The sequence below is a fragment of the Hipposideros armiger genome, unplaced genomic scaffold, assembly GCF_001890085.2.
Source record: "Hipposideros armiger isolate ML-2016 unplaced genomic scaffold, ASM189008v1 scaffold_163, whole genome shotgun sequence".
NCBI classification, from domain to species: Eukaryota; Metazoa; Chordata; class Mammalia; order Chiroptera; family Hipposideridae; genus Hipposideros; species Hipposideros armiger.
The window spans coordinates 1,988,843-2,011,139 of NW_017731513.1; the positions used below are offsets into that span (position 1 = coordinate 1,988,843).

At 43.5% G+C, this 22,297-nt stretch overlaps 1 protein-coding gene across 8 annotated transcripts in view; it reads right to left on the reverse strand.

Annotated features, from left to right (window-relative positions):
- The window catches only part of MMP16 (matrix metallopeptidase 16), a 451,752-nt gene that overhangs the window by 55,362 nt on the left and 374,093 nt on the right, over nucleotides 1-22,297 (reverse strand). For all 8 annotated transcript variants that reach the window (XM_019651641.1, XM_019651642.1, XM_019651638.1 and 5 more), the window contains 2 exons: nucleotides 17,492-17,614; nucleotides 9,870-10,174 (listed from right to left, as the gene is read on the reverse strand). In XM_019651641.1, the coding sequence (XP_019507186.1) occupies nucleotides 9,870-10,174; nucleotides 17,492-17,614 (428 nt within the window). The remainder of the gene's footprint in view (nucleotides 1-9,869; nucleotides 10,175-17,491; nucleotides 17,615-22,297) is intronic.

Below are 22,297 nucleotides of genomic sequence, written 5' to 3' on the forward strand. Positions count from 1 at the left end.
CACACACACACACACACACACACACACACATGTACACACACATCTTGAATACACCTAACCGGGGTTAAAGACATTACTATAATCTTAGGGCAGAATGAAAAGAGAAACAGTGCTGAGGCCAAAAGGCGTGTCATTTCCTTTACAAAGGAGTGTCATTTCCTTTAATATCTGCCCAGGAACTGAGTCTGCATGAGCTTTAGGGACACACAGTAAGAATCTATAGTCCACTGCATGTCCAGGCAGGATAAATGCCATCATAAGGGGCGGGGGGTGGAGACAAAGGAGAGAGAGAGAGAAAGGAGAGAGAGGAGAGGAGAGGGGAGGGGAGGGGAGGGGAGAGAGAGAGAGAGACCAGCTCCCAGCAGAAGCCACACCCTCTGTGTGACTTCACATCGCCCCTTGGGGCTCATGTATTAGCCCTGAGTCACTAAAGGGCGTGTACTGTCAGGAGGGGAGTCAGCTGCACGGTGGTACGCAGGGACAGTGTGAAGAACCTGGGGACATACCTTAAAAGCTCCACAACAGCTCCATGTGCCTTAGTTAAACTCAAATTGTAATGTATTCAATCATGGGAAAGCAGGAAGGTAAAATTAATCTGGTTTCCACTGTTTGGTATGAATGCGATCCTACTGAATTAATTTTGTGTAAGATACTGAATATGCAACTACGTTCTTCATAATATTTTTATATTTTTTCAAAAATCTTAATAACCTTACTGAGTGCATTTCATAACATTTTGATTAGAAAGCACTGCTGCCTACAAGAACTCAGAAAACCAATTATTTCACATCAAAAACTTTAAAAAAGAAAATGGATAAAAATACTGTCTGCTAAAACACATTCTATGTTTGAAGAAATTAAGAAACACATTTTGCATATCTTAACAGGGAGGAACTTGAAGCTCCAGAGAAGACAAAAGGATGTGCCCTTTGAAAGTTACAGTGTGGCCCAGGGACTGAGAGAGGCCAGGTCTCTGCAGGCAGCGACCTGCCCAGCACAGGTCTGTCCCTCAGGTCGGGCCCTTCTCGGTTTCTACTCCATGAGTCTCCCCACACCGTTTTTTTGCCTTAATAGTCCCCTCTTCCTATTTCTGTCAGAATTATACTTTTCTTTTAATTCTCAATTCACGTGGTTTTTTTTTGCATGAAAACTTCAGTGTGATTGGTACAATTTGATTAACATGAAATAGCATTTGGGGGTTCTATGCTGTTTGCAAGACCCTCTTCTAATTATGTAATTCTAATCTCTACTATCTGATACATGTAAAACAATATACCTAACATACAAGTCAATAATGAAGCATAATACTGACATAGCCCGAAATCCACCATCTCATTCACATCCCACGCTGGCCCTCAGGCTAGTCACTGTCCTTCAGATTGTGACACCTGTCCCCTGCTTTGAGGACACGTGTATGCCTGTGTTTTTCACACACTTCCGAGTTGGAGAACACACGACATGATGTTTCCAGTCTTCTGGAGTTGGTCCTGCTCCCTCATTTTCTCTAAGAACCACCTGTTGTTGCTTGAAGTGATAGTAACTCCATGTTCCTGCCATGGAATATCCCGTTTTGTAAATAAATAAGCAGGAAGTACATGTCAGCTCTGCTAACAGACATGCAGGTTCTTCTTTCTCTGCTGTGATGAGCACTGCTGATGTGGAAACATTCTCCGGGCACACAAGGGCCAGACTTGGTTTAGATGATCCATGGATCTAGATACGGAATTTCTGAATCATAGCAAATGGAAATGTTCAGTTTTACTAGGTTTCTGCCCAACTCTCTCCCCATGGTCTGACCAAGTTATATTTGTATCCCCCATGTGTCAGGGTCCTTTCTGATTTACACTGACACTCACTGACACTCGCTGTAACATTTTGGGTGTTATTATAAACTGCAGACACCGAGATTTTATTTATTTAAGAACTTTGCTTTGTAACTGGAAAGTTTAGTCTATTTACATTCACCGAGGTTACTGCTACGTTTGGAATTTAAAAATTATTACATTCTGATTTTTTAATTTGTTCTGTTTTATACAATTATTTTTCTTTTCTTGCTTTCAAAATCTGTAGGTTTTTCTGTTGCCATTTTAAATTTACTTTTGTTTTCTTCTACTGTTTTCCCCACTATTGTTTTGGAAAAATGTTCCCCCTTAAAATTTATTTTTTATTGGTTACCCTTAAATATCTACTATGCCCACTTAACTAGAAATATAAGATTTATTTCTTACCTTTACTCTTAAACAATATAAGAGTTTTAGAATATCTTAATTCTATTCTCTCCTTCTCTGGTTTACATGTTATTGTTGTTTAATAAGCTTCTTCTGTCTTTTTAATTGTACAGATTATACATTATTTTATAAATAGAATATTTATTAATTTCTTTGATCAAAATTCTTCCTTTCATCTAGGATTCTTCTTCTAGGGTTCTTTGCTTTCAACCAGTACTACATTCTTAGAAAGCCTTTTACACTTGTTAAAAGGGTTATCCTAACCCTTGGATAATAGATAGTTTTGCTGGGCAATTCTCGGTTGACAGCTATTTTCTCTTACATTTAAAAATACTGCATTGTCTTCTGGATTTCTTTGTTGTTTGGGTAAAGTTTCTTCTAATCCAGCTGTAGGTCAGGTGTCTTTTCCATCTGTCTGTTTTGAAAATCTTCTTTCTCAGTGTTTATCTTTTTTACCTTGATGAGGCAGCTCACCCAGGGCCCCCAGGAAGGAGAGCCCACTCAGGGGCATGTAACAGCAAGGGTGTACTTCTATTTATGGATCTGATTTTGTTAATTTACAATGAATGTGATGTCTCCTTTTGAATGCATGGCACTGTCTTTAGAACAAGGCAGTGTTGCTATTCCTCATTTGCTTAATTCTGTTGCTTTAATTTTTCTACTGTTTCCTTGTTGGGACAACCTATAATTCTTCAGCTGGAGCTATCTCCCAGGTCTTCTATAAATATCCTTGAACTTCACATCATTTTATGTTTTCATGCTTTTCTGAAAACGTTTACCACGGTTTTCTTCCACCTGACAGATTTTGCTTTTACAGTAATAAAAGGTTTTCATTTCCTGCTCCATAGAGAGCCTTTCTGGGCATTCCGGGATGTCTCCAATATCGTTTTTCTGGTTCACACTTGATAAAATATTTTCAGTCATAATCTTTTCTCTTGAGTCTCCAACTAATAACCCTTCTCCCTGATTGTTTAGGATCCGTTTAAGGCAGCGGTTCTCAACCTTCCTAATGCCGCAACCCCTTAATACAGTTCCTCACGTTGTGGTGACCCCCAACCATAAAATTATTTTCGTTGCTACTCTATAACTGTAATTTTGCTACTGTTATGAATCGTAATGTAAGTATCTTTTTGTTTTCCGATGGTCTTAGGCGACCCCTGTGAAAGGGTCTTTCGACACCCAAAGGGGTCACAACCCACAGGTTGAGAACCGCTGGTTTAAGGGTATCATTCTGTTGTTCCTATCCAGATAACTTGGGCAAGCTACCAAACTTTCTGTGCCTCAGTTCCCTTGCAAAATGGAAGCAATTACACTTTCTACTTTATAAGGTTGTTGTGAGAAATAAATGAATTATGTATACAAAGAGAATTCAGATAGCATCTGGGACATGCTAAATGTTCAGTTAAGTTTGGCTCCTAATGTTATTCATTCTTTACTGTTTTCTTCTTTATGTAACTGGACCTGATGATAACCAGCAGAGAGGATTTCTCATTACCTCTTAATGTCCCTACTTCTCTCTTGCATGCTACTCAAACAGCCTTTCAGTGGTAGCTTGGAGAGCTGGCTGGTGGTCCCTGATCTGAGGTCCAATTCCATTGCTCACAACACTCGCCTAGCAGAGGTGGGCCCTCCCCTAAGCCCACAGTCTTGCTCTCCAAGGCATTAAATCAGCGCCTAGCGACAATTTCCACGGTGGGTGAAACCACCATTTCTGGGGCTGCTCTGATACGGAATCAGCAGACTAGGGAGGAAGTAAGTCGGGGCAACATGTAATTTCAAATGAAGAAGAAAGTTAACTAAATTTGGGAATAACTAGTGGATCATTTTGTTTTTTTAAATTGTAAGGAAATTAAGTAAAAGGGTAGTATGCCAGTTTTCGTAATGGTATGGTTATAATTCTGCAACAAATTAAAAAATGCACAAAGTGAAGGTAGAAATTCATTATTAGCCTTCATAATTTAGGCAATAAAACTATCAAATTATTAATTCCAACCAACTGGATTTTTAAAAAACTTAAAGAAATCTATTTTCTACATTGATAATCTCATGACTAACCTTGAAAATTCCACATCATTTTACCTTGTGGGTGACCATCTAGATTTAATGATAAATAACCTAGATGAAGATGATTTAGAAAGAACATTCCTACACAGACTAAATCAGAAGCAAAATAATAGCCTGTAGGTTAGTATCTGTATCAGGCAGACTATGTCCAGCCCCTCGTGCACCGATCCAGAGCGTATCCAATGCCAAACTAGCATCGTTTCACTTCCCAGCACGTCAGTGTGGCAGCCACTGGCCAGCCGCTGGTCACACCCGTCACCGTTCTCCAGCATCCCCTGTAACGCGGTGCAGCATGGGACTGAGAGCCAGTTAGCACGAGCTGCGGAGGGATGTCATTTCCTCTGGCGGGCCTGGCACGTGACCCCCACCCCCCTCGTGAGCAAACCCATCGTGGTCTCCCAGCTGCTGTCTGGACATCGACACCTGGGACAGGTCTGGAAATCATACGCTGGTGATGGCTGCACCTCCGCGACCCTCTGACAGGGAATGCACTGTCCCCCTGCCCCACCACACATGCAGGAAACAAAATTATACTGTGTTAAGCCACAGAAAGTACTGGTTTTATCTGTTTCATTTATCAAGAGATCTACATTACATGCGCTTTAATGTTCACGACCCCTCCATATACTTCGTTACCCTGATACAATGAAGTAACGCTGTGATTGTGATGACACCAGTTCATCTTCTATGGCCTACGGGCACACAGGGATCTAATCATCAAAAATACCCACGTGGGCACTGCACAGCCACCACATGAAGCCACGTCATCAGGGTTTAGGGAAAGCCAGGGCTACTGAACCTCGGGTCGCCAGCTCAGTGCAATGAAGTCACCTCAGTGACACGAACCTCATTCCAGGAGGGATGGGAGGAAGCCGAGTTCATAAAAACAAGTAGACAAACGAGAAACCTCTGTCGTCGTTTCGAAAGACACACTCTTTTGAGAGAGAGCTCCCCAGTTGTGGTAAAACATGGTGTGATATGAGAGTTAATAGTTTCAGAATTTCAGAGCTCCACAAGTGCCCTGTTTCAAGGATGGGCAAAGGGCCTTGGCTGCCCACCCTCTGCAGTCCTCCCCTCAGCTTCCAGAAGCACAGGACACTGATGTACAAAAATCCTCCCACAGACCGGAGCACTCCTAGGCCCCTTAGAAAACATCCTTTTGGCATCCAACTTTTCCTGTCCTGAAAAATCAAAGTCCAATTGCAGCAGGCACCTGAGCAATGTTATATATATATATTATAGCGCAGGACAGGTCGGGAGGTGACAGGAGCCAGCGCTCTGGGGGCAGGCGTGGACTGTACGAGCCCACCGACGACAAATCTCTCTTACAAAAAGGTGACTACCCCATCCACATCCACATGTCCATTGTCAAGCATCACATCATGAAGACATTTAACTTAAACTAAGTTTAGTCAAAGAATGAGTGGGCTAGGACACAGAATTTGACCATTTCATGTCTAATAATTGTAAGGATTCTCCAGAGACACAGAATCAATGGGATACATAAAAAGGGATACATAAGAGGAGATTTGCCATGGCAGTGCGCTCACGGGAGACGGGGGCTGAGAATCCCACAGTATGAAGCCCCAGGAGAGTCGCGCAGATCATCCAGTGAAAGTCCGAGGGCCTGAGAGCCTGGTGGCTGCTGGTGTGAGTCCTGGATAAGGGTGCGCATCTCAGCTGAGGCGGACAGCTCCCCTGCCATCTATCGTCTTCTGTGTGGGCCTCAAGGGACTGGAGGACGCCCCTCCACGTGGGGGAGGGGGCTTCTGTACTCGGTCTACTGATTCAAATGCTCACCTCATCCAGAAACACCCTCACAGACACTCCCAGAGACACTGAACAACTCTGGGCATCCCTCGGCCCAGTCAAACTGACACACAAACCTAACTATCACAGTGAGGCATTAGAGTGAAGCGTTTTGATGTCTCAGGTGAAATTTATATCAGCATTTCCTCCCGGTTTCTAGACAGACGGCCATCACAGCCCTGCTCACCATCTTACTTTAGACAGTGACCTTTCTGCCTACAAACAGAGCAAAAGCAATGCATTCTGTTTGTTAATAAAATTGCATCGACGTGGTAACATCAGACATGCCTCTAGGTGTTTCCGTGTCAGTTTTATTCATTGTCACAGGTAACCTTTTTGCTTAGAGTTGATCAATTTGAAATCCTAGTACTGTGACAGATACTTGTCTGATCAGAAAGAATCTTTGTGACAAGTTTGTGTTTATACTGATAGTGCCATTTAAACTCTATGCCGTAGCCAAGGAAACGCTATGATAATGAGGCTCAAAAAGAATCTTAACATTTTGCTAGAGTTAAATTTTCCAGCGCACTCAGGGAATGCTCGCTTTTCAAAAACCGTGTCACAGGGACACTTTCTACTTAGGGTTTCTCTGTACATGTTTCACTTTTCCACTCCATGGGGTGGGAGGGGGAGGGAAAGAAACACTTTTAAAAAGGGCACTTTTATTAGGGGTGTGTGTGCACGTGTGCACTTATTTTAATGTAACTATTGTGTAAAGTACTTAACAGGCTTTAAATTGAGCTCTCCAAAAGTGTCAGGGTTCTGAGCAAACTGACTGGAAGGTAGGGGGGTGGGGATGAAGGTTGCTGGCAGCCTAAGGCACTGCTTATCTCATTTGAGGTAGATGGAATTCAAACTGCCTTCATTAGCTGAGGGATATACTGTGGAAAATGAGCCGGGAACTTATCAAGAGGCTCTTTCATTTGCATTTTTGCTCAATTTTCAGGCAGCTCTGTGCTGTAGGTGCTAAGAGCAGTGAGTAGGAGACAAAGAAAACAGTTCAGGTGAGTAAGCCTGGGGGCATCGGAGGACTTCAATGAAGGAAAAGTTCCTCAATGAAGATGTCAGAACTGCGCCTTGTGTATCTGTGACACAGAAAGGCCATCTCACCACAGTCAGGATGTGGGATACACAAACACACTAATTCTCCCCACATTCACCAGCACAAGCAAAGCTAGAGGCCATTCTTCTGATAAATGATCGATACTCCGCATGGCGCCCCCCAGGTGCCCTGCTTGCCAGTTAAAAGTCTGAATTTCAATTCAGTATATCTTCACGGGTTACGCCTGGAACACTTAGCTTCTCCCTCACTCCCCACAGAACCGAAAGGCTGTTACTTTGCAGAGTCATTTCCTTTAAGCTCAGAGGGAACGCGTTCTTATTTGACCAGCACAGAAACATTTTCCTCTAAATGAAGCCTTGTTAATAATAGGACTACGGACAGAAGTACAGAAATTATGATACGTCTACAGTGTAAGTGGGGCAATCGAATGCCTTAGCGTCAGCAGCTGTCATTCCCCGGGTTCCCTGCACCCTGGCAGCTCGGGACTCTGATGCTTCTCCACAGGTAGATTCCCTGGGAAACTTCTCAGTCCTACAAAACACGCACACGCATCCTGGATACCGTCCCGCTCAAATCAGCGCAAATATCCTCATCCCATGTCACCTCCAATGCCCCTACAGATTTGTTCTGAAGACTTCTTGTTTATTTCCAAAAAGTACTGGCAGAGGCCTAGCAAAACCAGCTAAGAGAAGATACTTCTAAAGGATTTCGGCAGCTTTCTTGAAGATTTCAATATTTTAGGAAGAAATATAGGCCATTTGATAGGCACCATCTCCTTCATGGAGGATTTAAAACATAATTTTAAATGAGGCCATAAAGTCAAATGAACACAACTCCAAAGCTACAGGTTTTCAGGAAGCCTTAACAATTAGCTCCGTTATTGGAATGAAATACAATTTTCTCAGTGTGGAATTTTGGAAGAAAGTCTTTTCCTTGGAAGCAAATCGGCTGAGCCCATGTCAGCACAGCCCCACCATTGTGAGTGCTGCTTTTCTCATAATTTAGAATGCACACGTCCCCCCCAGGGTCAAAATACCTCCAACAACTGAGGAGTCGGGACTACTCCACTGCAATGCTGGGGGGTTCTGATAAAAATAAAACCAGCGCATTTTATTTTACACAATTTATGTGTCAAACCAGCAACAGCTGCCTATCGTGAATTGGGTATTTCATGATTAGCTGCCCTGGTGGAGTGGGTTACTCAGGCCTGAACAGGAGGCCTCACGAGTGCCAGCACACGGTGCGGTCCTGGGCCAACGATCCGCGCAGGGGCCGCACGCAGGGCTGTGACCGCGAAGCGCTTGCTGCGCGTTCCGCAGTGGTGACATCTCCCCGCGCATCTGCTAGTCTCCAAACCAGCTCTTCAAAACGAAACCACAGTTTAATATTGTAGCCAGTACACCTATCGATAACAATTCAAACCATCGTTTTGTTTAATGCTAGTATTTTCTTTTCTTTTGGAAAACATGAATAGTTATTTATATTTTCTTACTTTGAAATTTGATGTTATTTTTAAGTTTAACTCAACCTAAGTCATTCTATCTGGTGTTTGAAGGCCACGTGTTCTAAAAATGCATGGCTGGGGCCGGCTCAGTGGCTCAGTTGGTTAAGAACTCGCTCAAGAGTGTGAGCTCTGAACAACAGCGGTTCGATTCCCGGCCCGAGGTGAGCTGCTGCTGAGCTGCTAACAGGTGGCAGGATGGCTCAGCTAACAAAAATAATAAATAAATAAATAGATAAATAAATAAATGCATGCATGGCTATTACACTAAGCCAACTAACTAAACCTTCTAATGAACTAACGAAGCTTAATCTGATGGCTGGAGGAATGATCAGTGTTATTCATTGATTAGCTGTCATTAAAGCAATGCCCGCTTTTATTTTCAACAACATTCCACTATGGTGAGAAAGAAAAATATCTAAGCCTTGACTACAAGATTCTTGGAGCTGGCTGCTTAGGAACCTTCTAATTCTAGGATCCTATAATTCTGTCAATATTTTTTTAAACATAAAACTGAAGTATGGATTGTTGTGTAGGAAGAAACACATGCTTCTTAATTCAATAACTTCTTTTAATCATCAAGTTTCTTATTTTTACATTATTTTTGCATATCAGGATAATTATAAGTATTAGAAAGCTGATCCATGTGTTGAAATAGATTGGTGAGAAACTGGCTTTTGATAAAAATGAAGATATAATACAAAACAATACATTAGTTGGTTGAATTAGATTGAGAGGCCAAAGGAAGGGATAAGGTGAAAGAGAAGGGGCCACCCTGTTGACGAGACGGCGGATTACAGAAAAGCGGAGGGGCCACATACACCGATCAGGGTCAACTGTCAAGTGCAAATGCGGGAGTCAAGTGTAGAAAAACAGCGATATGTGCTCAACGCATGTCCCACACCTTAAATGCTATGGGGTCTTGTAAGTGACACTGTATAGAAAACAAAACCCATCTCAGAGTATTTACAGAATACCATGCAGAGCTCTCATCTCTAATCCAAAGACCACACGAAAAACCAGTATTGTCTAATGACCCATACAAATTTTTGTTCTGAAATGTTATTAAGAGCGCATATATTGTTTTATCATTTTAAAAACAAATTTAGAATCAAAACCTTGTCTGTAAATTAGTAAATTATTGGGTACTCAGCAATAAAAATAAAAGGAGAAGTACTCACAGCGAGAAAAACTGTGCACTTACCGTCATGATTGGGGTTCCCAAGTGTCCAGGGCTCATCCGAGTCAAAGTGCGTGTCTCCCCCGATCCCGGGTCCTGGGAAGTAGGCGTGGGCCAAAAACCCCCCTTCTCCGTCAAAGGGCGAGCTGTCTCCATGGAAACCAGAGGCGAAAATGATGGTTATGTCCACGTCCCGCTTGCCGCTCTCCAGCTCGCTATAGGGGACCTCTTCGAAGGTCAGAGGGGTCACATTCTGCCACACGTCGAAGGCTCGGCGGATAGCTTTCCGGGTCTCAGGGTCTCCGACTTTGGGAGTTACGTTCTTTATACTGAAATTCAGAGAAAAGAATGACCCACATGGCTTCGTTATATGTAATCTGACTTATTATGATTCCGATCTGCTCAGGTGAGTGAAATGTTAGAAAAACGGCCATGTTAAATAGGAGAGAACTTAATGCCTTGTGTTTCTAGAGCTGGACTTGGCTGCACAGGGTCAGCAGGCGACACGCCCCTGCCGGGCTGTCAATGAAGCCTCTACAGAGTGGGGGGCCAGGGGTCAGCCCACCCATCAGGCCCTGGGCCCCTGAACAGGCCGGAAAGGCAGCTTTCCCAGTGGTCAGGCTGGGGCAGCACTTCCGAGAAGAAATACAACGTTCAATTTCCTTCTGGTTGTAACAGTCACTTCCAAACAATGTCCTTATGTATCTATGAATACCACCAGTTCAACATACAAAAAGTTATTTCTTAGGTTTTAAAGAAAATGTCAATTATTTTCAGTTTTTGATGTTCTATTTTTTTCTTAGTACACACTTAATTCATTCTGGATAAAATAAGCAATGTGAATAAATACCTTTTTAATGCAAAGATTTTATAATTTTATAAACTTAAAAGAAGTAACTTGGACATTATTATTTAGTTTGTGTTGATGTCAATAACAAATGGATAAAATTTATAAATATTTTGTCTATTTAGTATTAATCAGATATTTCACTTTTTTCACGTTTTATATGTTTTTCTAAATTGCACATAAACGAAACAAATACATACATGTATTTTGTATTGTGGTGGAATAAGTTCATAGCATTTTCGTGGAAAGCCATGAGCTTTCCTAAGAGGCATCAAAAAATTTCAGAGCCCTTCAACCAACAACCTTACATCGATGAACCCATGAATGTGCATGAAAGAAGTATCCTAGTACACAGAGGAGGCATGCTACCCATGTGAGCATTTATTGCAGCACAGCAGTAAAGGAGAAGTGGGAGCCAGATGGTGCCCAGTGATGGAGCAATAGCTAAACTTTGATATCTCGGGTGCGTGTCAGATCATATACGGAACTCAAGATCAGCTTTGCCTTTTCAAGGCACCAAGCAGCATGAAAAAATATTTAAGATATATTCTCCAGTGGAAAAAATAACCTGCAGATTGTGTTTTGAACCAATTGTAACTATGTCAAGATAATCACGACCGTTCAGCAGGAATCACGTTACCACAGTAACGACGGCCTTGGGCGTAACTATGAGCCAGGCGAGCATTTCACAGCATCTTATTTAATGGCTCCGGTAACCCGATGAGACGGGTACTGATACTAGTTTACAAAGAAAGCTGAGATTTAGAGAAAATTAGAGTGGCGCAGCTCTGGTTTTTCGACCCAGACATTTTGACTCAAGGATCATTGTCTTAAATTCTGAGCTAGACCATACACACATCCAGAGAAAGTTTTCACTACGTGCTACTGCATATTCTACAACATATTTACACTGACTGTACAATGGTGAATATCACTCACTGTATAGAAAGAAAATGAGGAAGCAGACCACACAGAAATGGAGTGGTAGAGAAGGCCGCAAGTGAAGGCCCTGACGTGGAGACACGCTGGTGAGCAGAAGGAATAGCGTGTGCTCTGGGCAGGAAGCACGGACAAGCGTGCAGACAAGGGGCCAGAAAGGGGCAGAGCACCAGATGATCTGGCCCCTGGGCCACGGGAAGCAGTCTGGCTTCTGTTCTAAGCGAGAGGCCAAGAACAGAGTATCATGCTGAGAAGTGACCCATGACGAACCGTTAAGTAAATGACGGAGCCACTGTGTGAAAAATGCACTGACGTGGGTCCATTGTTTAAACAGGCAGACCCACAGGGAACACCTGCAAAGCTTCAAGTGAGAGGTGGTAGTGTTTGGACCAGAGGGGTGCCAGGGGAGACACTGAGAAATGGTTGGATTTGGGATCTATTGATATCTTGGGGGTACACATGCCAAGATGTACTGATGGTCGGACATGGGCTATGAGAGAAAACTAGTGCTAAGGAAGACACCATATTTTTTTATCTGAGCCTAAGGATGTAGAGAGAGAAAGAATTCATTCCTGCTCAGGGCGAACGTTATGCAATGTTTTGTTGCTGTTTTTATTTTATTTTTTTTTTAACTTGCCCTCCCATTCAGCGTGATGCCCTAAACTCCGAGAAGGGTCATCTCCTTCATGGAGGCATTACAGACCTTCATCTAGCATGTTAGTATCCAGCTCGCCTGTCTGATGACTGAAAAGGCACACAGATTAATGGTGTCACTTTGAATTTTGTCTCAAGTAATTTTTCTAGTAGTCTTTTCTTTCCTTACCGCCCTACGGGATCTCAGAATCCCTCGTTAGTGGACAAGTATCCTTGTGACACATGACTTGAAAGATGTACCACGAAGTGGGTGTTGCAGGTGCCAGAGACGGAGCTGTCACTCAGGCTCCTATAGAACATACGTATTTTAGTGATGAGAGAAAAATGATGAAGAAGAAGAACAGAAGACACCTACAGATGGCATGAGTGAGGGGAGAGGAGGTGAGGTGACTAAATAGTACAGGGGGTCTCAGTGACAAAAGGTGTCACACGCCTGGCACCAAGCACCCAGCCTGAGGTACAGTGAGCAGCCGTGTGGACCTGACGGCTGGAGAACGGACAGCTCAGCGCAGTCAGGGCAGTGCCACGGAGGGGGAGCGCTGGCAGGGACAGGCCACTCCTAAAAGCCCACAGGCACTGGGAACAGGGAAGTGGCCTGGCCTCACCCCAGCCCACAAAGCCACTGTTTCTGACAAAAAATGACCAAGGGCACAAGAATGGAGCAAAAAGACATCTCAGAAGTTCAAGCAACAGGAGACAGTGGCGAGCAGTAGAGGGCAGTCCCGGAAACCCAGGGAACAAGTCTCGGTGCGTGTGCTGAGGGCACTGCCGAGGGCATCCGGGGTCACACACAATGTTCATGGAGGAATCGCTTTGTCTTCCAATAAAGGACCATCGTGCGACAGAGAAAAGAAATGACATCATATTAGTGTTATTTACATGCACTTAATGGTTCTGAGAAAAACGGAGAGGTATAATATAATAGAGAGCAATAAATGTGGATTTAAAGACACGTCACTATGTTTTTCAGGGCTATGGACTCATTAGCTCCCACAATGTTTTTAACGGTGGTAAGTGCAATGTTTTCAGAAATACGTGGCACATGGGTGCACTTCAGAGTCAGAGCCCTGAGCTGGGTGCCCACAAAGCCCGACTTGGAAAGCTGCATGCCACTGAGAGGCCTGCTGTGTTTCCCAGTACCTGAAAAGGCACAGAGAAGCCCTGTCACATCAACAGGAAGGTAAGACTGTGAGTCTTAATAATTCTAATACATGACGTGCAAAATTATTAATATATATTTGCAAAAAAACCCCCGTCATAAAATAAATTAAATGAAGTTTAAAATTAATAGAGCTAATTGACTTGTACTGGTATTTTGTTTGCATAGTTGATGCGATTTCACCTCTTTTCCCTCAGATACAAGAAACGGTGCCCGACTAGACACTGACCGGGGAGCCCCCCTAAGAACCGTAAAGTAACTGCTCAGCTATTTCCCAAGAGGCCAGCTGTCCAGGCCAGACCGACCGAAGTCTCTATTACTCTGCGCCTGATTTCAACAGTGTCTTTCCTCTGGACACAACATGTGAGTTCTTTTTGAAGTGAACGGGATGACCAGGTTCAGTGAGCTCATGGGTTCAGAGAGAAAATGGGAAACGTTTGTGGGCAGGACAGATGATCCCTCAGCGACTTCTAAGTCCCTCCTCTGTGTAACTTTCCAAGTAAAATGACAACTTCCAGTGTGACCTTGGTAGTCACAGAGCAATCACTTAAAATCAGGCTTAGCTAACGGCTGAATTTACTGGGAAAACCAATACTAATTAACATAATATAATCGAACATAATATTATCACACTGATTCATTATGAATGCTCATTAACATAATAGTGCTAAAAATAGATGCATCTGGCAATTTACAGGTGTATCCATTGGTCATTTATTACATAAAATACTATGTTGGAGTTTAGATTTTATAGAGAAAAGGAACTTAGGCTAAGTCTGTTTTATACAATACTAGTATATTTGGGGAATAAAGATATAATTGATAAAAATGATGTGGCTCATTAAGTGCCCATAATTGTCTTAAATAAAGTGTAATCAAAGCCTACTAAGAATTCACCAGTTTACTCAACAACTCTTTCCTGAGAGCATAATACCTAGTGGGCACTCCCCCAGGCTCCGGAGAGCTTGACAAGGAGACAATAACGCAGGCTCGAGCTCCGAGGGCATCACCTGGAAGGAATGCACAGGGCCTGCTCTGCTGTCTCCCACCCCGGGCTCCACGGGGGCAGCGCCTGCGCAACTCATCTGCGCATCGCCCGTGCTGTCACATAGGCTGCATGGAATCATTAATTCAAGAACACCTAACTACCCAAGAGGCAAAATTGATCATAAAATAATAAAAAGGTAGTAGCAAATGCTGATACCGTATTAACTGTACACAAGGCAACTTAACACCTTGTGTATACCAGGGGTGCCAAAAAATGTGTACACACGACTTGTATTCATCTTTTGTTTTCAGTATATATTGAGTATTACAATTTTAATACAGGTTTTTCCTTTCTTAAAATGTGTACACATTTTTTGGCGCCCTCTGTATATTAACTTTAAAACATGATATCCTCAGCTGTCACTCCTAACTTTGTCTAACCCTGTCAGAATACACTCAGCAACTTCTGCAGTTTGATCTGGTAAGTTAACAGAAGTAAAGCTGGCAGCTGGCTTTTACTAAGCACTGCTTCACGCACTGTGCCAAGTTCTGTTTTGTTCCCATCTTCTGATAACTTTCTCCAGACCTTTAGGACGGAGGTATTATTGCCATACTCACTCTGCACACAGAGAAACCGAGACAGAAGATTGCGTCACTTCACCTCGGTTTCACAGGTGGCAGGTATCAGAGCCAGGACTCAAGCACAGATCTTTCTTACTCGAAATCCGGGCTCTGAGCCACATGATGTGCTCACCGATGACAGGCGTTTCGGGGACAGACACCTCATCACCTGAAGATTCAAAGCTGGCTGCAACAATGTCAGTATAGGGACACAGCACACATGGCAGTAAGATTGGTTCTGAGCAGAATGGCTCTTAACAGTTTCTCTCTTCCTGCTCAACTCTGTGTCCAGTGAAAACACCCTTTAAAGGGGAAGGAGAAGGGCCAGCAGAGCAGCTCAGTTGGTTAAGAGCTCGCTCAAGAGTGCGAGCTCTGAGCAACAGCGGTTCGAGTCCCTGCCCAAGCTGAGCAGCCGCTGAGCTGCCAACAGGTGGCAGGATGGCTCAGCTAAAAAAAAAAAAAACGGAAGGAGAAAATGGACTGTATTAGGAAGGAAGAAGGAAGGAAGGAAGGAAGGAAGGAAGGAAGGAAGGAAGGGAGGGAGGGAAGGAAGGATGGAAGGATGGAAGGAAGGGAGGGAGGGAGGGAGGGAGGGAAGGAGGGAGGCTCAGGGAATTTGTTGCCAGTAGACCCGCCTTGCATGAAATTTTGAAAGAAGTTTAGAAAGAAGAAGACATCTACAGGTCAGAAATTCACATCTATTTAAAGAAAGGAAGACCATTAGGGAAGGAAGAAATAAAGGGAAAATAAAATTCTTTATCATTTTAATTTATCTAACAGATACCTGCTCAAAATAACAGTCACAACGACACATTGCTGGGTGGGTGTAGCTGATGGATAAGTGAAGAAATAACAGGTTACAAGGGGCAAGAGAGAGAAGCGAGGCGTATACTGTGATTAGGAACGTGTATTTTCTGTGGGCAGCACAGTGTTATTGGAAAGTACACTTATACTAGCCGGAAATGTATATTTACAACTCTGGAGCACCACTAAACTAATTTTTAAAAGAGTATAACTGATACACAAATAGCAAATGGAAATATATAAAATGCTCATTTAAAACCATAGAAGGCAGAAAAAAGGGAACACAAAAAACAAACAAACAAAAAAACAATGTGCAGCAGCAATAGGCAGTAGAGAATTTCAGATATGGCAGATATTAATTCAACTATATCACTCATCTCTAAGTGTGAGTCACGAGAATACACCCAGGAAAGGAGTGGATTAAAAAGCAAGAACCAACTACATGTTGTCTACTAGAAACCCACTTTACACATAAAGACACTGATAAGATTAAACATAAAGGGGTGAAGAGAGACATGCCATCCAACACAGAGCAAAAGAAAGCTGTAGTAACTGTATTAATTTCAACAGAGCTGACGTCAGAGCCAGGAAAAGTACCAGGGAAAGGTGGTCATTGCATCATGATCAAGGTGCTGATTTTTCTACACGACACAGCAAACCTTCACGTGTGTGTGCCTAACAACAGAACAGCAAAACATACGAGGCAAAAACTGACAGAACTGCCGAAGAAACAGATGAAAACCCTTTTAGGGAGATGAACACCCCTCTTAGTAACTGACAACCCTGTGTACAGAAAACAGGTCAGGACATAGTGGAACTGACCACCTCCATCAATCGACTCAATCTCACTGATATTACAGAACACTTTATCTTTCCTTCAAAGTCCTTCACTGACACCTCACCAAGAAAGACACACCGATGGCAAATAAGCACATGCTGATATGCTCGGCATGATGTCATCAGGGGGAATGCTCAGCATGACATCATCAGGGGGATTGCTCGGGATGACATCATCAGGGGGACTGCTCAGCATGACATCATCAGGGGAATGCTCAGCATGACATCATCAGGGAGATGCAAACCAAAACAACGCGGCCCACAGCACGCCTCTCAAAAGGGTGACACCCAGAAGGTGACACCACCGAGTGCTGGCGGATGTGGAGCCCCAGGAACTCGCGTCCAAAATAGTAAAGTCGCTCTGAAGACAGACTGGCAGTTTCATGCTAAGCTAACCGTAATCTGCCATATGATTAGCAATCACACTGACACTAACCGTTATATAAGGATTCAAAGACATGCTGTTTAAATGGCAATTATTTACCTGATATATTTGACTCTGCTTCGTAGAATGCAATACTTGTGCTAGAATCCTCATCTGTCAGACCCCCAGCACCGGCATTCATTCGCAGAAGCTGGAAGGTCTGGTGCCCCCAGGGACCGAGTGCTCCCAGGGAAGTGTACCAGGCCCCCAAATGGACAATTATTCTCGTTCTCTATCGCAGCGTGAAGTTCCCTGTGTTAGCACCACACTGGTATATGTCACCATACAGTCAACGTGCCTAAGATGCCAAGCCAAACCTCCAAATACGTGGCTGTGAGGAAAAGGAAAGCTGGTCACTCGCCGTCGGCTCATACCTGTAGGTGATGTGCTTGTGTTGCCACTTCTGCCCCGTCAACGCGTACCGCTTTCGACGGATATTAAACTTGGAGCTCCCTCTGGTCTGGTCGGGCACGCCGCACCGAGGCTTCTTCATCCAGCTGCAAAAGCAGTGTTAACAGTTACCGATCAGCAACCGTAATCATTCAGTCCAAAAGGAAGTCGACCGAGCTGTGAATCTGTGCCAGTGATAGTGAAACGGGAAAACATACAGGAGAAAACCATCCGTTTTGTTGCAGTCTGAACTAAGTAGAAAGCACCTTGTTTTCCTGGATGATCAAGAATCACTAGTTCACAACTCAGATCCTTTAGCTATTGTTTCTCTAATGTACTTTTAGCTAACTGTGGACTGAGTCTCATAAAATGATTAATTTAAAATAAACGATCACGAAGGGCTCCTCTAGCTTTAACATGCAGCCGTTTTTAAAATCTATTCTACAACCTGAAGCGTCATGAAGGTGCGTGCTGCCCTCTCCCTGCCTGCACACAAGGGCCTTCTGTTTCAGTGCTATGTGCTTTCTGCGCCTTGATCTTCCTCCCACTGTGATCTTTACTCTGGTTTCCAAGTAGCAGCTTCCGAATTCAATGCTTAAGACAATTTTTTTCTGAGGTTCAGCATAATACAAGGTTTAACATATCTGCATTAGGAAATTAACATCCTTCTCTTATTGATTTATTAATTGTGAATACAAATACAGTTGTCTAACTTCTTGTCTAGAGTCTCCTTTGAGCATTGTCATGTTTTCTACATATTCCTGCTTCTCATCTAAGGAGAAAGATTTTTATGACTTTGAGTAGATTTTCTTTATAGTGACTCATAAAATGGCTTTCCCGTTCAATATCCCATTTAATTTAACAGTTGCAAAGCTAATGCAGACTCTTTATGGTGCAACATGCTTCAGAAAGTGGAAATAAGAAAAGAATCGATTTTTGCTGTATTTCACCAAATACTTAACGATTTCTAAACTCTTTAAGTGGAGTAGAGCTGGCTGTGGAGATGACTTTCTAAAGATGTCTGTTTTGTAAAAAGAAATAAAACAGTTTATGTGATGCATGGATAAATCAGCAATTCAGCTCTTATAAACATAAGAATAACTTCATGCAACAAAGAACTCATGACAGTTATTTTTTAAGAAAGATGGTACTTTTCCAATAAGCACTGAGATTCTCTGGTTTTCATTCTGCCCCAGTGCAGTGTAGACACTGCAGTTATCAGAGCTAACAAATCTACCTGTTTACAATGCATTGTAGAGCTGCCTCAGAAAGTCACTCTTTGCATTTATTAAAACTCCATCAGGTGTCTTGTAAGTGCCACCTCATAGGAGACGACCGGCCTATGGGCCTGAACTTGGGAGGCGAGGCTGAGACCTCTGAGTTTTAACTACCACCCCCAGGCACCCTGAAACCACTTCACTCAACTGGAAAACAGTCAGGGTGGGGGGGGGTGTGAAACTCCCGGTGTCTTGTACATCCCTGGCATAAAAAGAACCCCAGTGAGGAGGTGGAGAGGAACAGTCATTCTTTCTATTATGTGTTGTGAGCATTCCACACAGCTCTGACTCTAATCGCAAACACCAGGCACTAACGGTGGGCTCATGACGGTTTCTGCGGTTTTTATATACGGGTTTTCTTTAATGACATCAACAAAATTGTAATATTCCTAAGGCAGGTACTTACACTTTATCTCACTAAAAGTGCTGGGAGAATAAACAATATATGCTTGTTAACCATGATCAAATGTACGTGATGTGGGATGTGATTACACTTATATTTAGCTGAGGGAAATGTTTAAGGAAACACTCTAGGAAGAGAAATAACTCTGCAGTGGATAGTGGGATGGAATCTGACACAACAGCATTAGCTCCTATCAGAATAAAATACAGTCCCAATAAGACTACGTTCTCTCAAGGTATGTCAGTAATCCACAAAATTAACAGGTGAAGGCAGTAGCTGAAAACGTAGGTGCATTACTGTACGTTTCCATGTTGGGTCCCGTAACCTTTCCCAGCCACGCAGAGGACAGGTGTGCAGGTGAGTGTGAGACTCCTGTGCTGGAGGCATTCCTGTTCAGTCCCTTATGCATTTCTGGGGCTTCGCTCCAATTATCTGTTCATTTATTTACTCATTCCATCCAGGTCCACTCATCCTACAATATTTCAAACTTATATAACATGCTAAGAGATTTTTTTTTTAAACAAATGTGGATAAAAAGGTAAGCAAGGCAAGAGGCCTTGATGAGTTCGAGCCGCAGGTCAGACACATGTGATGAAAACAGTGATGGTATAATGCTAAGGGCTCTCTCAGCTCCATCTGGAGATCCTGGCGTCATTTCCAATTCTGCATGTCATAAACACACGATGAGGCCTATCTTGCCCCCAACTTGCGCCGACTGCTCTGATGCCTACCTCACCCTTCCGATGCCCAAGCCAGGTACCCAAGTGCCGCCCTCCACTGCTCTCCCCTCGCATCCAATAGTCATCACACAACCGCTTCTGCCTGCAGAGCTTCTCTGCTCGCTCTCTCTCACCAACGCCTGCCTTCTCACGCCGAAAGACGATTTTTCCCAAAACGCAGACGTGTCCTCCACACGTTCCCAGCACAAATGCTTTTACAGAAAGACGGGTTCAGGCGTATGAGCAAGGCACCCCGTCCTCCAGTTGGGCTGCCAGCACCAGGCCTCTGTCTTCCTTGTCGGCAGTGGGTTCTGTTGTGTCTGGAAGACCTTCTCCTCCTGGGCCACGGTGAGAATCCTGACCACCCTTCACTGTGTAGCTCACACAGGCAGTTTGCCATCCCGACACAGCGCGCTGTCCTGGGGTGCTGGCTTGGGTGTGTCTGTCTCTATCTTGCACTGGCCGTCCGGCTGGCCAGAGAGCCCAGGGCTAGTGCCTGTGAAGTCCCCAGTGAGGACTAGGAGGTGATGAGCTGAGTGTGCAAGCCTTCTCTGCACACTCATCTCCCCACTATCCCTCACGGTCCATGCAGCCTTCGCAGCTCTTTCCAGCTCTGCGCTCGAACGGGCATGTGGGGGCACTTTGATATGACAGTGCCCGGCAGATAGCAGCTGCTGTTATTAACGTATAATTAGAGTACCAACTATCATTTCACAAACATCAGGCCACAGCTGCAGGAGTTACTGACATATCAACAGCTTCAGCTCAACTTGACCTTCATGTTAACATAAAGCACTCTGTTCTTCAAAACAAGGATATTCCTGGTGTTTTGTTAACAAAAGTACCAACAGATACACAATCCTGCTTTCTGTAAGTAAGGTAGCCACGAGCTACTAAACAAGTTGGCAGAAAAGCTACGAGCCACTATGCATCAAACAGCGGCACTGGTTTCAATAAAACTCTTTTTTTAAATGAGTTGGGCCTTTGTGTCACACACACAGGGCCACCCACCGCACGACCCCGAGGTGTCTACAGACTGTCACCCACACCACCCACACACCCGGTGCCCTGAGGGGGGGCTGCCCACGTCAGGACTCACCAGAGCACAGTGGGGTGCTATCGCCTGGAGTTGGACTGCTCAGCGGCCCTGTGTACACACCCCCACCTTTACCAGGAGAATAGAAAGCACTCACACAAATCTGTCCTGTGCCTTAGGAATCTGTCATCTAAGAAACAGGTTCCTCAGTTTAATGTATGAAACAGGTTTCACCCTCCAGACTTTTCCAAATTCTAAGGAAAGGTGAGTGTGATGTCTGCTATTTAGAGTTGTTCCCAAGAGAGCTTCTAGATAGATCTTTTTTAAAATCCTTACTTTTAGCACTTCAAAATTCTTTAGGTTTTGTTTGATTCATAGAGCTAAGTCCGGCAGTTCCAGGGATTTTTAAAAGCGAAAGTCACTTGGGCTCATCTGTGGGTAGGGTGACAGTCCACTCTGGTCCCCGGGTTCTTTTTCTATCACCCGTGAGCTGCCCGCATGGGCACAGGGTTCCTCACAGAGCCGCAAAGCGAAAGCACTTAGAGTACATCTAAGCAGCCGCCATGACCTGCACCACGAGTGACAGCTCAGGGAGTGCTGGCTGGTCTTGGAGCCTCCACCTTCCGCCTGCCAGAAGGCGCACCTCACTCCTGCTCATCTAGCTGTCAACCATCCCTCTGTAGCTACCAAATGAGGACTGGCCCATCCTGTAACATCACCGTGTCCCAGGACCACAGGGATGCTCAAGGTATGTAAAGAGCAAGAACCTCACTGACGAATCTTTTATATCTGCATGGAAAGACAAGAGTCTTAACATCAGAAATTAGACAAAAGACTAAAAGTCATGAAACATATTGATAATTAAGCCCAAAAGCTTGTAGTGTATCTATACATATTTAATTCTAAAATTAGGAGTCCAAATACCAGTATAGTTTCATAAGAATTCTTTGGAAAAAAAAAACAAAAACAAAAAACAAAAAAACACTTATTCAGTCTTAATTTAATTAGCAAATTTCTGGGCATGGTTTGAATAAATTAAATACAATTACTCAAATCATCCAAAATATTTGTATCCATGTGCACGCATGCACGTGTGTATGTGTATGTGTGTGTGTGTGTACATATTATATGTGAAGAGATATCAAAAAGAAAGATCTTACGAACAATATTCCATAAAGCATTCTTCAACTCTGACACTGTACACACATAAAAGATAAACTAAAATTTATAAATACTGTTAACATTACGAAAAAATATTAGACTCGTTTTCATTATCACCTTGCTATCTTTTACTCTCTTTGTTAAAAACATCTTTTTTATACATAACATAAATTGCTCCCCTTATTAAGTGAGCT